At 39.9% G+C, this 17,686-nt stretch overlaps 1 protein-coding gene across 2 annotated transcripts in view; it reads right to left on the bottom strand.

Annotated features, from left to right (window-relative positions):
* LOC139164843 (beta-Ala-His dipeptidase-like) overlaps window positions 1-10,527 on the bottom strand; it is a 30,440-nt gene extending 19,913 nt beyond the window's left edge. The window contains exons 1-3 of one of the 2 annotated variants that reach the window (XM_070747445.1): window positions 10,304-10,527; window positions 4,470-4,592; window positions 1,227-1,370 (exon numbers count right to left, since the gene is read on the bottom strand). In XM_070747445.1, coding sequence (XP_070603546.1) covers window positions 1,227-1,370; window positions 4,470-4,571 — 246 coding nt within the window. In that variant the 5' untranslated portion in view covers window positions 4,572-4,592; window positions 10,304-10,527. The remainder of the gene's footprint in view (window positions 1-1,226; window positions 1,371-4,469; window positions 4,593-10,303) is intronic. The other variant, XM_070747446.1, reaches the window with a different exon arrangement.
* Between the last annotated feature and the right edge of the window lie 7,159 nt (window positions 10,528-17,686).

The raw sequence follows: 17,686 nt of genomic DNA on the forward strand, positions 1-17,686 counted from the left end.
CTGGCGCTGCGGGCTTGGCATATACGGCGTCCAGCAGCACGTCCAGCTGCCGTCAGGGCTCCCGCTTGCAGTCAGCTGAGAGAAAGAGAGAGAAAGAAAGAGAGACATATAAGAGAGGCAGAGAGAGAGGCAGCAAGAGAGGCAGAGAAAGAGACAGAGAGAGAAAGAGAGGCAGCAAGAGAGGCAGAGAAAGAGAGACATAGCAAGAGAGGCAGAGAGAGAGAGAAAGAAAGAAAGAGACATAGCAAGAGAGGCAGAGAGAGAGAGAGAGAAAGAGAGACATAGCAAGAGAGAAAGAGAGACATAGCAAGAGAGGCAGAGAGAGAAAGAGAAAGAAAGAGACATAACAAGAGAGGCAGAGAGAGAAAGAGAAAGAAAGAGAGACATAGCAAGAGAGAAAGAGAGACATAGCAAGAGAGGCAGAGAGAGAAAGAGAAAGAAAGAGAGACATAGCAAGAGAGAAAGAGAGACATAGCAAGAGAGGCAGAGAGAGAGAAAAAAAGAAAGAGAGACATAGCAAGAGAGACAGAGAGATAGCAAGAGAGGCAAAGAAAGAGACATATAGCAAGAGACAGTGAAAGAGAGAGAGAGAGAGCAAGAAAGAGAGAAAAAAGCAAGAAAGAGATAGCAAGAGAGAGAGAAAGACAGAGGAAGGGAAGGAGGGAGAGAGAAAGAGCAAAAAAGAGAGGAAGAAAGAAAGAGGGATGGAGAGAGAGAAAGAAGGGAAGGAAGGAAAAGAGAGAAAGAGGGAGAAATAGAGCGAAAGGGAGGAAGAGAGAGGGTTTTTTTGTCCAAACTTTTCTTTAGCCCACCCCCCACCCCCCCTTTCAATGTTCCCCAGGATTTTGAAAATATGAATAATGTGCCGCGGCTCAAAAAAGGTTGGGAAACACTGATCTAGCTAGTAGCTAGCCATGTATCATTCATCCATCCATCCATCCATCCATCCATCCATCTATCTATATTATCTATCTATCTTTGTCTATCATCTGTCTGTCTGTCTAATCTCTCTCTCTCTCTTTGTCTGTCTGTCTGTCTGTCTGTCTGTCTGTCTTCTATCTATCTGCCATGTTTCTTCTACTGATATTTTTGTTGCTATCTTGCAATTTATCTAGACTCTAGATTTTGGTAACCCTGATCTGATAAGTCTACATTGATTCCACTGCATGAACATACATTCATCTATTCATGCACAGTAGTCTTTTGATGGATGCAAAGATCAGTACCTGTTGAATGCCCATTTCACTAAGTGTCACGTTGGCTCCTAAGTCTTCAAGACACTCTGCAGTTATTTTGACCATTTCTATTACTTTTTCTCTTAGACGTGGCTGTTGAGAATCACTCTCTATAGCCACCCATTCCTTAAGTTTCTGAAAGGAAAGCCAGAAATAAACTCATATTATCATACCGGTATCATATTGTTATCTATATGTTCATTGTTGCGGATCAGATCAAGGGAGGAAAATGTCTGAACTATGTTAAAATGTGGATTATGGTTCCATTTTATCTTGTTATATATTCTTCCAGAATCTGCTTCTTCCTAGAATCATGTCTCATTTGCCTAGCTACATACGTACCTTCTGCAAAAGTTCTCCTAGTGAATCAAACATATTATCCAGTTCTTGTCTAAAATGAGGATTTCTGCATATATACACTATAATTTGTGCAATACAGTATTCCCTCACTTTTCGCGGGGGATGCGTTCCGAGACCGCCCGCGAAAGTTGAATTTCTGCGAAGTAGACATGCGGAAGTAAATACACTATTTTTGGCTATGAACAGTATCACAAACCTTCCCTTAACACTTTAAACCCCTAAATTGCAATTTTCCATTCCCTTAGCAACCATTTAGATTATTACTCACCATGTTTATTTATTAAAGTTTATTTAAAAAAATATTTATTAAAAGCAGATGAAAGTTTGGCGATGACATATGATGTCATCGGGTGGGAAAAACCGTGGTATAGGGAAAAAACCCGCAAAGTATTTTTTAATTCATATTTTTGAAAAACCGTGGTATAGACTTTTCGCGAAGTTCGAACCCGCGAAAATCAAGGGATGTGATGAGCCTAATGAAATTTTGTTAAAATCTTTGTATATTTCCTTATACACAGCTTAATTAGAACATACTGTGCACTCTAGCACATTATGTTTTGTGCTTTTAAATATCTAAAATATAACTCATATATATAAGTCTTGTTTTGTTGTCTTATCCTGTCTATAGGTGAGTTAAGTCTCCCTATTGAGAAGGAGAAAAGTTGAGAGACAGTATCTTGCCTACAGTTCATAGCAAAGGAGTGACTTCCTGATTCATAGTTCTCATTATACTGTTGTAGCCATTCTGCTGCACCAGCTCTTAGAAATACATTAAGTTTCCCCAGGAAAGCTCATTAAAAATGACAGCGCTTGGCAAGGCTTTACACAGGCAATCCATCTTTGTAAATTCTATTTCCTTCTAATTACTTCTAAGGGACTTGTCACCATGCAATCTGCCTTTTAAAAAAGAAGAAGAATCAAAGAAGAATAACAGCAACAATAAGAATGTCCACCCACACAATCTTCTTGTCCTGAAATTTTGTTTGGAGTGGATAATTGCATTCACTCTGCATTGTGAGATAACTTTTCTCTTGGTTTTGCAGAAATGCCCATCAGCACAATGAATAATACAAGTGCCATTATCTTACTTTGGAGGGCCAAAATCAACATAGCAAGTTAGTTCCGATTCTTTATTCACAACTCTGAAATGCTTTGTTGTCTACTGAGAGCTTGGGAAGAACCTAATATTAGTAACAAAAGATGTGCTAAGGATTCCGAGCAAAACCTGGTTCCTCTCCCAATTTCCCCTGCTCATGTTCTGATATTTTGGACTGGTTCTTCTACTATTGGGGAGGCGTTCAGTTCTGAGCCATAACTTAGAAATAGATTGACTGGGAGTCAATAAACCGAGCTCCCATCTAGACAAAAGGGGTTAGTTTCTCTGAGTAATCATAATAGTCTTTTTTTAAATAGGGAAAACTTAGTGTTTGTTTCCTCTTTCAGAGCATACATCATGATATCCTTGTACCAAGAGCAGTTAGAGGTTTTCAGCCCCTGTTTATTTATTTTGCATTTAGGAAGTGCTGGAGAAGTTTCCTTTAATATTTCAATGTGGGAAGAAAGTTTTGCTATTAAGAGGTTTAACTGTATCTTTTGCAAGGCTTTAAATGCTCATTTACTTCTTAACAATCTCCAATCACCTCCTCTCTTCAGATTCTTTTACTCTAGTGGGTCATTGGGACAATAAATGGCTCACTGGTTGCAAATTGACCATCCGTGATCAAAATAATCGAATTGACAATTGTGATATGCCACTCAACCCAACTTGGTCAATAAAGGCACCAATGCCTCAGTGCATACAAATCTGCTTCTAAACCATTTGTTTGAACAGCTATTTATGCTCATTTGGAATTGTTAATCATACTTTACCTATTGAGGGTTGTTTTTGAAAGACCTTAAATGTCAAGTCTCCAAAAGAATTGGTTTTGGCAGTGTTATTGATTGTCATTACTTTGCTTTCCCACCAGCAGTATAGCTTAAAATGCAGATTTTAAAATATCTTCTTCCATATTTATCTACCTAGGGCCTACATTTGTGCAAAGAGGCAATGCAGGTGTCCACAAGAGGTGATTTTTCAATGTGGCATTCAACTTTACAATGCCCTTTGTAGAGAAACTATTGTAGACCCTATTTATCAATGTTCTTAAGGTCAGGCAATGATATTTTGATTCTCCAGCGTATTGTAAAGGCTTTACATTGCCACCTTGTTTAATATTGTTCCTGAATTTACTTTGATTTACTTTGTTTTTATCTTTGCTTTTAGTTTTCTCTGAGTTTTATTATGTATTGTTCTTACAATTGCTTAAACTTTTGAGCACATAGGGGAGTGTCCTACTTCTACCTATACTGGGCTTGAACTTTTTCTACTTCTACCTGTACTGGGCTTGAACAAGGATGGGGAGACTCCTATACTTCCATCCTCACCTGGGTGACTTTGGACTACCATTGTCTCTCACCACTCACCTCATGACACCGTTATAGTGAAGGTGCAACTGGAAGAGATTAGCATGTCTATCATCAGTGGAAAAACCTTAGAATCTAAATCTAATAAATGTGTATATATGCCACCCTTTTGCTTGTTATAAAACAAGCAAAAAGTAGAATGAACTAGAAATCAACATAACATCTTTGCCTAAAGTATGAAACCAAAGAAGCAGAAATTCCTTTATTGATCCACATAGTGAAGATACTGCATCAGGAATCTGATATTCCAATCAATATTAATACTCTTTGCACTGTAGTTCAAACCAGTAATCTCTGGCCATTGGCAAGACAATAATCATAATCTAATTAACTCTTTATTTAACTCAAAATTAAGACAGACAGACTTGGGTTAAATTTAGGTAGCAAAATTCACAATCACCGCATTTCTACCTGAACAAATTCATCCTGATGTTCATCAATGTAGTTGAAAAGCTGCTCCTCCAGGGGTGAGGAATTGGAAAATAAGGAATTGCCCACTCCAAAGGGCAGCATGATAAGGGAGATATAGAATATCTGCAGGTTACAAAGACAGGGTTCAGCATCTTAAAAAAATTTCTTCAGAGTTATACAAGATGAAATGATTGCTTAATGTTTTATAGTCTATTATTTGTAAGTAATAAATAGACCAACAAAGTGAAAAATAATGTTTGTATAAAATGGGATTGAAAACGGTAAATCAAACTACCAAATAGATTTAATGGTACTTAAACCTAATGACACCTTGCAACAATAACAACAATGTACCAGATCTGGAATTTCCTGCTTGATAGTAATGGAGAACCTTGTGGGCTCAGTATGTCAAAAATTCAGAAAATGCCTAACGTATTTTTTGGACTATATTATTTATTTATTTATTTATTAATCAGATTTGTATGCCGCCCCTCTCCGCAGACTCGGGGCAGCTCACAGCAATAAAGATGCACTGATGTATAAGATGCACCAAGATTTCAAAGACTAAGTAAGAAAAAAAAATTCTCCTACCTGGTCCCAGGAGCACTCTGCAAGCCTCCCAAACCCTCTGCAGTGCCCGTTTTTTGCAAAAATGGGAGCGTTTTTGCCTTCCCCCAACCCTCCAGGCCTCTCAAATCCTCTGTGCCCTCTGTTTTTTGCAAAAATGGATCCATTTTGCACCAGGTGTATTTTTTGCAAAAACGGGGTGGACAGATAGTTTGGGAGGCCTGTAGGAAGCTCCTGGGGGCTTTGGAAAGGCAAAAATGCCCCGGTGTTTTCACAAAAATGGGGGTGTTTTTGCCTTCTCCCAGCCCCCAAGAGCACACTGCAGGCCTCCCAAATCCTCTGCACACCCTATTTTTGCAGAAAACTGGTCCATTTTTCACAAAAATGGGATCTGGGGATAGGCTTCAGGAGGCCAAAAATGGCTGTATTCGGTGTATAAGACACCGATATTTCCACCCTCTTGTGGCGGGGAGAGAAGTGTGTGGGGAAAAATATGATAATTTGACTTTGCTGTTGTGTCACGCGCACACATCCATACAAAAGGGAAACAATGCTCTCCCCTCTAATCCAGGCCACTCTAAACAGTGACATTTGGTAGCAAGTACTGAGGCTTGGTCAGATGCCGAGGCCCAGGCCTTGACTTCAGCCCTCATGTCACTGCTGCCACTCTAAGGGGCCACTTCCTGCTATCAACTGTAAGGGGAGGAGCCTTGGAGAACAGTGCAATTGCCTTGTGGCCCAACGCACTCATTTTGGCTCCTGCAGACTGGTATCAAAGGGAGGGGCTTGTTAAAAGCTCCGTCTCCAACTATTAAACATTCCTGGAGTGGGTGAGATTAAACTCTCCCCCAGTTTGCTTTTCTGATCAGTCTGTATGCTTGAATTCACTAGTGGATCCTGTCATGTTAGTGAAACCAGGGTGGATTATTTCAGCATTTATAGAGGCATAGATCTAAATATATGCAAAAATTGGAAAAAGGTGTTCCTGTCACAATAGATCCAAGCCTAACTACAAATCCTTGTATACTCTTTGGATATAGTTTTGATCACTGTAAGTATATAGGTTTGTCTCTAAAACCCTGCTTATTACAGAATAAAACTAAATACTATCTGGTTAACATCAGTTTCAGAATTATCTAGCATCCTTTAGATGCAGAGAGAAGAATGAGAATGGAAATAGAGGGATTAACAAAGAAATATTGCTGGCAGCACATTTGGTTGTAGTCCAAACGTCAGGTTAGCTGAGGATAATTGTACAAGATTTCCATCTTACTGGAGGGAGCATATAACCAGACAGGCAAAAAAGATCAGAGGCCTGACTTGTGATAAAAAAATTCTTTATCCAGCAGAATCTGGTGAAATACTTACTTTCTTATACATATTGTATGTCTGTGTCTCTTACAATATTACAGAACTATACAAGTCCTCTTTTGATCCATAAGTCATGAACGCACACTACCCAGAGACACTCTTACAACAGTTAGTTAAGGTTCATTAACTACTACTTACCGTAAATGTTATCCACCCTATCAGTGAGTTGACAAAAAACAACATTGGCATGACATATGCCCATTGCTGATCGCTATCCCAGCTCTATCACTTTTTATTGCAATTACTGCCAGTCCTGACTTCCATCCAAGATAATGGTGACATAGCCTAATAAATTTTAGATACTTTGGGACTGCCCTTGGAGGGTGAGAGAAAATGGTTGAAATTACTGTTTTAATCCTGCCACGGCTAAAACTGATTAAATCCTGTTCTACTCGCAGGCTGCGGACAAAGTGAAGGCCACATCAAGAGGACAGAGGATGCTATTAGGTCATATTTAGGAGGTGGTGAAGAGCATGTCAGGATATCAGCAACAATTTAATTTATTTGGCAAGAAAACAAGCAAATGCAAAATGCGGATCCCAAAATAAAAGCTGAGGCTTAGGTTTATGGCATTTGCAGGTGGCAGACTGGTTATCAATCAAACACCGTTGAACAGCCTCTTTGCCTTTTCAGCCTACTTGCTGCCTGCTATGAGAAACAGCAAGAAAAGAGTAGGGGTTTACAAATGGAAAGTAGCACCCAGAGAGCTCATCGTATCTAATGTGACAGAGAGCACTGTTCATCATGGCAAACTGGCACACTGCAGCCAAAAACAGTGCTTGAATGTAGGATTTGGGCTGCCAAAATCTCTAAGTAAGGAGAGATTGTAAGTTTACTCAAATATATACAGTATATCTGCAAGCTCTTTTTTTTTAATAGACAACAGGAACTGCATTTTGGGATTCTCTGAGAGTTGTAGGATTTCATTGTGCTAATATCTTCTATATGGACTTCATGTTCAACCAAGGCTCATATTATAATCACTTTGGATTTTTCCCCCTTTGGCCGATTTCTTTTTTAAAGACTGAAAACCTTCATACTAGCAAATTTTATTGAAACCACTAAGCAAGTCCCCTTCAATCCTTTAAAAATGTCTAGCTACAAGTTTAAAGATTTGTAATAATTTTTTACAGCAAAAGGATGAATATTGTCGCCTTTTGATAGTTTTAAATGGATTAAGGACTCAAATGGATTTGATTTAAGACTTTGAAGATCATTCAAAGGATCCTTTCTCCAGAGAAAATCTTCTCATTTTTTTCTTTGAAAGTGATGACTTTGAAGGCTGAACACTAGGACACCAGATGGCTACCTTAAAATAAATGTTTGATGAAAGTCTTTGAGCTATTTAACTTTATAGTAGAATCAGAAGGTGTTACTGAAAAGGCACAAGTTCCATTGAATAAAATTAAATTGACTTGCAGAAGGATTTAAAAATTATAGTCTACCCAAATGAAATAATGGCTTTACAAATGAATCCGAGGGATTCAAATAACAAATCAGAAGAGCAATGTGGATTATTTTTCCCCATTAGATTTACAAAAAAGGACTTACTAGAGTTGTCACACTGGAATTATAAAAGGGATCTTACAAACATTACAAGAATTCTGAGACAAAGAATAAAAAAGCAGGTGTTAAAATTTTCTTTGAGGAATTTAAAGATCGTTGGGAGAAAACGGAAAATTGGCTTATTTGATCAAGATTAAAATACAGTAATGGCTTGTTATTTCTAGTATGTCTAGAGCTTTTATGATTGGGATGGATGATGTTGGTTATTTGTGGTAATGTTTGTTTTCTGGATGACTTTTTGAAATGAGGAAACATGATTTGTTTAAACAGAAGGGAAGGATTAAATTGGCTGTAATAAATACAATTTGTAATGTTTATGCTACTTTTGATCGTCTTAATAGACTTTTGCCATTTAATATGGAGCTACCGAATTTTAGAGACAAGCTTATAGAGAATGGAGAAGGTATGGAATGAAGAGTTGCTTGGATGGATTTTTAAGGGATAGCGATAAGTTGTTAATGTTGATTATACTTCCTGGGAATGAAAGAGGGAGTTTCTCTTCCTATTTTTTTCCTTTTTCTGCATTTTGTATTTCTTTTTTTTTTTTAAATGAATTTTTATTATCCAGTTGTATCTATTTTATCTCTATCATGGTTGTCAAACTCACAGCATTGTTACTGTCATGTGACTTATCATGACTTTTTTCCCTTTGTGGAGCTGGGATGGGTGTGGCCTGCATCTAGCCTGGGTCATCAGTTTGACACCCTTGATCTATATGATATGTTTTATTTGAAGTGGTATATAAGACTATTGCTATTTATATGTTTTCATAGTGATATTTTATATATACAATATAATTATTTAAAAATGACTCATCTGGCAATTATTAGTTGCTAGTAATATTAACAATAAATGAAAACACAATATTGTGGAGGACTAAGCAAGTTGGCCCTCAGTTGCTTTCCCTAAATGTGTTTCAGCCCAGTTCATAGGTTCTTTTTTTTAAATTATAGCTTAACAAATTACCTTATCTTTTATTTATTCATTTATTTTCTTGAGCAGACATCTCCCTTGTAGAGGGGTTTTGAGCGATGTCCAATTACTATAATAAAATATTAAAAACTAAATAATTTAGGATTACTTTTTAAATTAAATTAAAAGGTATCTTATGGGGCCAACCATGACTATGGGGAGGGGGGTGGCTGTGTCCCTGATGCAAGGATACAAAAGCCCATTTTTGACCCCTTTGTGGAAAGCTAGTTAATTCAGTCATTGAAAGCATCACAGGAACCTATGGCTGCTCCAGATACCTCACCCTAACCCTGTCTGAGATTGACCCCGAAAGAAACCTCAAGGGGCCACATAAATACTTCCACACAGCCACCCTAAAAACCCGGACTTCCCTGGCAGGAACCAGACAGAGCCCACTTCCATCAGCTCAAGCCAGGGTGCCAGTTAAAAATGATGGAAACTGTCTGGTGATCTGGGAGCCTGCATAAGCGCACCACTGTGTCTCCTGTCCCTGTCCTACTGTTCTATTGTCCTCTTTTATCATTACATAGAAACATGGAAGATTGACGGCAGAAAAATATCTCATGGTCCATCTAGTCTGACCTTATACTATTTCCTGTATTTTATTTTAGGATAGATACATATGTTTAACCCAGGCATGTTTAAATTCAGTTACTGTGGATTTACCAACCACGTCTGCTGGAAGTTTATTCCAAGCACCTACTACTCTTCTGGTAAAATAATATTTTCTCACGTTACTTTGGATTTTACCTCCAACTAACCTCAGATTGTGCCCGCTTGTTCTTGTGTTCACTTTCCTATTAAAAGCACTTCCCTCCTGAACCTTATTACTTTTTACTTATGTTATGTTTATATAAATTACTACTATCCTATACATGTTTGACATAATGAATAAATAAGTAAATAATACATAATGAATGAATAAATAAATAAATAAATAATTAATAATAATTTATTAGATTTGTATGCCGCCCCTCTCGGAAGACTCGGGGCGGCTTACAAATCTAATAAATAAGTAAATAAATAAATAAATAAATGAGAACTTTTCTGACAGTAAGAACAATTAATTAGTCAATTAATTAGTCAAGAGAGGCTCATTCTGGCCCATCTCAACTGGCTCTCCCTCCCCTTGAGGTGGCCATTGCCAGGGCGGAATGGAAGAGTGGAGAAAAAAGGGGCGAGGTGGGCCAACGGAGGACTTCGGCTGCCAAACTGGTGAGCGCAAAGCAAGGCGGCTGGGGTGGGCGACCTTCGAGTCCTCTCGTTCGTGCTGGCATTTTTCAACAGGGCGTCCAAGACGAAGGAATCTCTTCAGAGAGAGAGAGAGAGATACTCGGAGGGAGGAGCCGAATACTTACAGGGCGCCGGCTAAGGGTGTCTTACTCAAGAGGGCAATCTCCTCGGAGGCCACTCCGCCCTCCCTCGCCGCCAAACGCTTAAGGGCAGCCGGTTAGCCGGGTGTAGCTGTCAAGCCACGGTGTGCTGGCTCACTGACTCGCCCGCCCGCCGCGCTGGGCTCCTGTCATCGCCTGAAGAACTTCAAGCGGTCGGGTGGAGGCTGACTTTCTTATGAGCCTTCCGTAGCGGGAGGGAGGAGTAGCTGGTGCAAGGCGCGGACAAGGGAGGAGCGAGGCGGCCCACGGGCGCTTCCCCGAGGCCGATTTCCTTGCCCCGTCCCGTCTGCGTTGTCTGCTGGGGACCCAGCACCTCTGGAGAGTCGACTGTACCTGTTCGCTAAGCGAGGGGGAGAAATCCCCTGGAATAAAAAGGCAGTTAGATCGGGTTCTAGTGGAATTCGTTTAATTTTGGCTTTAGGAAACTCCCATGACAGACTTACTTTTGCACCGTTGCTCAAGCGTGCATGTGTTTGTTTACCCAGAATTTAGCTGGATGCAAGAGACTCTTTGCCACCAGTTACTATACAAAAAGTCTGATATAGCTTTTAGTGGTTGCTTACCCAATGATAGGTAGGAAGGGAGGGAGGGAGGGAGGGAGAGAGAGATGTAAGTAGGTGGGTAGATAGGTAGGTAAGTAAGTAGATGGATTGATGGATGGGTAGAGAGAGAGACAGACAGACAGAGAGTCAGAAAGACAGAGAGACAGATGTAAGTAGGTAGGTAGATAGGTAGGTACGTGGATGGATGGATGGATGGATGGATGGATGGATAGATAGATAGATAGATAGATAGATAGATAGAGACAGATGTAAGTAGGTAGGTAGGTAGGTAAGTAGGTAGGTGGATGGATGGATAGATAGATAGATAGATAGATAGATAGATAGATAGATAGATAGATAGATAGATAGATAGAGACAGAGAGACAGATGTAAGTAGGTAGATAGATAGGTAGGTAAGTAGATGGATGGATGGATAGATAGATAGATAGATAGATAGACAGACAGACAGACAGACAGACAGACAGACAGACAGACAGACAGATGTAAGTAGGTAGGTAGATAGGTAAATAGGTAAGTAGATAGATGGATAGAAAGAAAGAAAGAAAAGAAAGAGAGAAAGAAAGAAAGAAAGAAAGAAAGATTTTTTTATTGGTCAAGTGTGATTGGGCACACAAGGAATCTCCTTGGTGTGTACAATCTCAGTGTACATAAAGGAAAATATACATTTGTCAAAAATTATGAGGTACAACACTTAATGATTGTCATAGGGTTCAAATAAGCAATCAAGAAACAATATCAATATAAATTGTAAGGATACAAGTCATACGGTCATAAATGGGAGGAGATGGGTGATAGGAACCATGACAAAAATTAATAGTAATATTAGTTACTACTTATATTATCAAAGTGATTTGATAAACTACGAAACAGCAACCCTGCAAGACAGGTCCATGGAGAGAAGTAGGATTGCCCTTGCATCCTGGGTTTATAGATCTCCGGATCAGACCTGATTCGACTATTTGATGTGGAGAGAGAAAGATTTATTTCTCCACTGCTGTCTGGATAAAATACCTATTTTCCCCCTTTACCATAATAAACTTCAGTAAAAGGCTATAAAGCTAATCAAGAAAGTGAGTTTTTTGCTGAGTGTTGTAATGACCTGCTCTCCTAGGGGATCAATAATTCTCTTTGCCCTCAGTTGATATCAGCAGTCCTGTAGCTCTTGGCATTGTGACTCTGTTCCAAGCTCTTTTGTATCCATTTTATTCATTTCATGGTTTACATCTTGGGTTTTGATCTCTGAGTTTAGGGTGTATTTAATACCAGCATTCAAACAGCATTCAGCTTCCCCCTAATGCCACCAGAATAGGAGCTTCATTTTTGTTTAAGAATTAAATAAAAAAGTATTCTCTTGCATTTTAGATTCCACGAGTAACATTAACTGCAGTCACATCCTAACAAACGTGCCTGAGCAAAATCTCTCAAGAATTGCAAGTTAGCATTTAGGCCATACAGTAATATGGCTACATATATACATATAATAAACAAACAAACAAACAAACAAACAAACAAATAAATAAATAGAAAACTATTGTTTTCATAATGCCTGATTGAACACACCTGAAAAAAGCCAGCCTTGCAGATAAGTAAAATTATTGTTTCCTTCCCCCAGCTTACATACTATCTCTGAATTGACAAAATGCATGTCAGGAATAAGCTAAGAAATCTATTAACAATCTGTACCCCATTTACTTATCACACTGCCAAAGTTGCCATGAAGAAGAAAATTATGGTTTCCTGCTCTATATTCTTTTCTCTGTCCTAGCACAAGTCATGCTAAGTAAGAAGCCCAAAGTGCATTGGTTTAACACAATATAATAATAATAATAATAATAATAATAATAATAATAATAATTATTATTATTATTATTATTATTATTATTATTATTATTATTATTATTATTTATTTATTTATTTATTTATTTATTTATTTATTTATTTATTAGATTTGTATGCCACCTCTCTGAATATAGGAAGCAATGAATTAAATTATGTAATGTTCTGACTTCTAGATCAGATTTATCCAATTAGCGGCCTGCAGAGCATAGGACCTTTGTAATTCCCTAACAATGTCTCAAAATGAGACTAGAAAATGAGATTTGCCAGTTAGATCAGAGGTCCCCAACCTTTTTTGCACCAGGGACCGGCTTTCAACTAGACCAGTTTTCCATGGCCCGGTGGGGGGGGGGGGGAGCTAGCTGTCAGCGGCGCCGTAAAAGGGGCGATCAAGAGAGGAATGGGTGAATGAATGGACGGAGGGTGGGAAGGAAGGAAGGAAAGAGGGAAGGTACAGGAACAGAAGAAGGGTGCAAAGAAGCAAAGAAAGGTGTGAAAGGGGAGAGTAAGAGAGGAAGGAGTGAAAGAAGGGAATGAGGGAGGAAAGAAGGGAGGAAGGAAAAGGAAAGCAAGAAATGGAGGGAGGAAAGGAAGGGAGGAAAGGAAGGAAGGAAGGAAGAAAGAAGGAAAGAGGGAAGGGACAGGAACAGAGGAAGGAAGCAAGGAAACTTATGAAAGGGGAGAGTAAGAGAGGAAGGACTGGAGGGAGGGAGGGAAGAAGGTAGGAAGGAGAAAGAAAAGAAATAGAGGAAGGAAAGGTAAAAGAGAGAAAGAAAAAGAGCAAGAAAGAAAGAAAGAAAGAAAGAAAGAAAGAAAGAAAGAAAGAAAGAAAGGCAACTTCAAAGAAAGGCTCACTGAGCATCTCTCACTCTCTCTCTCTTTCTATCCCTCTTTCTTTCTTTCTCTTCCTTTCTCTCTCTCCTCTTCCTTTATCTCCTCTTTCTCTCCCCCCTCTCTCCCCCTTTCCCTCTCTCTTTCTCTCTCCCTCTCTTGCTATCTCTCCCCCCTTTCCCTCTCTTTCTCCCTCTCTTTCTCTCTCTCCCCCCTCTCTCTTTCTCTCTCTCTCCCCCTCTTTCTCTCTCTTCTTCTCACTTTCTCTCTCTTGTTTTCTTTCTGTCTCTTTTGCTTTCTCTCTCTCTCTCTTTCTCTCTTGTTTTGTTTCTCACGCTCTTTCTCTCTCTTGTTCTCTCTCTCTTGCTATCTCTTTCTCTCCCCCCCTTTCTCTCACTCTCTCTTTCTCACTTTCTCTCTATCTTGCTGTCTGTTGCTTTCACTCACTCTCGTTCTCTCTCCGTTCTTCTCAGCGGTGACGCGCGCACGCCCTGCCCGCCTCACATTTGCCGAGAGGACTTTCGCCCCGGGCTCTCAGCAAGGGGGTTTGCATGAGAGGCGGGGCCGGCGGAAGGTGATATTCAATGTCGGGGGCGCACGGGCGGTCTTGCGCGCGCTCCCTATCTCCCTGCTAGCCCACTCGGAATACGTATTCAAAATAAGAAAAGCCTTTGCCGGCGAAGGCTTTTCTTATTTTGAATACAGTATTCCGAGTGGGCTAGCAGGGAGATAGGGAGCGCGCGCAAGACCGCCCGTGCGCCCCCGACATTGAATATCACCTTCCGCCGGCCCCGCCTCTCATGCAGCCCCCTTGCTGAGAGCCCGGGGCGAAAGTCCTCTCGGCAAATGTGAGGCGGGCAGGGCGTGCGTTCCGGGTGCGGGAGGAGCTGCGGTGAAAGGCAGGAGATGGCAGAGGAGCAGAGGGGGCAAATCGGGCGGGCGGTGGGCAGCGCGGAAAGGCCGAGGGGGCCCTGGCGCCGCGGACCGGCTGAAAACCCCCAGCGGCCCGGTGCCGGTCCGCGGACCGGCGGTTGGAGACCCCTGAGTTAGATGAAGAGAAGAAAGAAATGCTAGAGAACAGGTACCTTTTCTTGATGAAAACATGCAAAGTTAAATTTGATTTATTCCAATATTTTAACATTACAATCTCTACCAAACAATTCCAGTAGCCTGTCAATTTGTCTTAAATTGTAAAGATGGATTGACTTCTCTTTTCAAATACAGAGGAAGATATGGTAAAGCAGTACTATCTCTAATTAGATCTGTACAAAGGCAATTTGACTCACAGGGATTTAATAAACTACAGCGATAGGAATCATCTATTTGCTGAGCTGAAAAAGCAAACTGGCAAATCACATTGGATATATATACCAAGGTATCATAATATATGCCCTATTACAATTTAGGATTATATGGAAATCCCGATCTGCATTAATGGCAACGGTCGGTCATCTGCTTTAAGCAAATAGAAATAAAATTGGTGGAAGTAAGTACCCACTTATAGGACAGATGTACTGTATTAGGCTACATAAGTCAAAAACCAGAAGTGGGACTTGGTTCATAGCAACTTTTAATAAAGCCTGTTAGTTTAAAAAGGTGCTACCAAACGCCTTCTGATCAAAGCAGCTAGTCCATCTGAATATCATTTCAAGGTGTACAACTCTACCTTTTGCAGGATTACAATCAATAGACAAACTTAACATTTGAAGGCGGCTTACCATGACAAAATGTCTGACAGCAAATAAGGTTTCTTCTTGGCCCATCCAACACAGAAAGCACTGCTCGTTCAAGATTCTTTCTGCAGCTTGCAGCTCTTTTTATAAAAGCACAGACCCCTCCCTTTGTGTCTTTTGTGCTTTTAATATGATGGACAGCAGGATTAAGGACAAAGGTTCATTATTCTAAATAATATGATTCAAGCCTCCAAATAAATAATGACCCCCTTGATTGTCCATCTGGCCAGGGCTCTGAAATTCCATTATTTTGCTTGTTTTATGTAGCTAGACTGTATATGGATGGAAACTAGGGAAAACAGCAACCTAGTATGCCAATATATTTTCTTTGGCCTGCTCATAACAATTATGGAAAGTTATGAAACAACTGAGCTAGACTCTGACCCTTCAGCTGCCCTTGAATGCCGATATGAGAAGATTCCTTACCCCAAGCTCCAATGCCCTGGAGACTGGACACACAGAAACAACACAGCATATGCTATTATAGTGTCTGTACTACAGAAACAGTCACAGTAGCCTGGTCTCACCTTTACTCGCCATTATTACTGTACATAAATACTCAGGACTCGCAGAACAATTCAAAACCTCCCTGCTACTTTCAGATACCAACCCTGTTATAACATACTGTAGATTGAATGAGCACCTACCATGTTTTTCAGAGTACAAGACCCACCAGAATTTTGGGGGAGGAAAGCAGGAGAAAAAATCTGCCTACCAGGTATTTATCTGCCTAGCATCCTTAGTCCAGTCAGCTTCAGCACATTATTTTATCCCCTGGTTAGGGCTTAAAAAAACCTTATTCGGAGCGATCAGCAATGAAAAAAAGCCTGCAAGCCAGTAAAAGCAGAAAGAACTGGGAAGATTGTTAGGGACTCGTTAGGGCTGGGGGGAAAAAAGCTTTGAAAAAGCTACATTTAGAATATAAGACACACCCAAATTTTCAGCCTATTTTGGGGGGGGGGGAAGGAAGGTGCATCTTATATTCTGAAAAATACTGTAGTTCAGTGTTGGTGAACCTATGACACATGACATGATGTTTGGACAACACATCAGCATTCATTAACACCAACAATTATTCTTAAAAGCACAGCCCATTCTAGTGTGATTTTGGAGGCTGCAGAGGCTACACAAGAATGATGTGTACTCTTGCGGGCATTGTGTGAGAGGGCTGTGTTCTTGTATAGCTTTGGAGCCTCCAAAAATGAGTTTCTTTTACTCTTTATTTCATTTTTGTAATTATTTGATATTTATGTCAGGGGTGTCATAGAAGCGGCTCATAGGCCAGATGTGTCACACACGGGCTACGCCTACTCCCAGCTCCGTGAATGAGAAAAATGTCACGTGATGGCAACGTGATGCAGCGAGTTTTGAGACTGTACTTTATGTAATACATAGCGCCACACAATTGAACTGGATTTTTAAAAATAAATTTATAACGAATTGTCTTCTGTTTATTCCTGGAGAGGTGGTGACACACCAGCAATCAAGTTAGGCATTTTCCACCCTGAGCCCAAAAAGTTCATCATTGACATATTCTCTGGAATTTGATAGATCTTCTGTTAGAATATTCATGACTGGGAGCCAGTAGTAACAAGGTCAGACAATGAATAGACATAGCAACTAAATCATCCAATGGGAGTTAAACACTTCTGAGTCTGTGCAGAGAATCGAAACTGAAAGCTTAAGGCTGGGCAGCTCTGTCCACACTGTACTCTCTGCATTTTTCTGCTGCTGCTGAAATGAAATGACAGATTCATGGATGCCTCTATGTTGTTGTTGTTATTATTATTTATTGGATTTGTATGCCGCCCCTCCCCGCAGACTATGTTGCTTGAGACAGGCAGGATTCCCTTGAGTACCATTTGTTGGGGGTCAGGGGAAAGGGAGGGTCTTGCCTTCTCTTTCTGCTCAAGATCGCCATGGACAATTGGTGGGCCACTGTGTGACGCAGAATGCTAGACTCGATGGGCTTTGGCCTGATTCAGCATGGCTCTTATTATGTTCTTATGAAACTAACTGTTCTCTGCTACCTGTAAGCTTGAAGAAGAATCTATATTGGTATTGTAAAATTTACTTCATCTGTATTCTTGTATATAAAGTTAATGAATCCAGCTGAATCAGTCATCTGTGTGTGCTTCTGGAAATTGCTTTTTCTGCAACTTACTCTTCCACATATTAAACTTTTATGCTTCCCTACATAAATCTAATGGTCCTACATCTTATTTATAATTTATATAGTTTGTTTTTTATTCATATACCTTTTATATCTTGTTTTTCAAAATTTGTTAGGTTTATTTTTACTCTTAATGTATCTTTTATGCTTTTAATTACTCTACCTCACTTTCTTTATGCTAGTCTATGACCATAACTTGAGTTTACATTGA

Source organism: Erythrolamprus reginae, chromosome 3 (assembly GCF_031021105.1).
Source record: "Erythrolamprus reginae isolate rEryReg1 chromosome 3, rEryReg1.hap1, whole genome shotgun sequence".
Taxonomy (NCBI): Eukaryota; Metazoa; Chordata; class Lepidosauria; order Squamata; family Dipsadidae; genus Erythrolamprus; species Erythrolamprus reginae.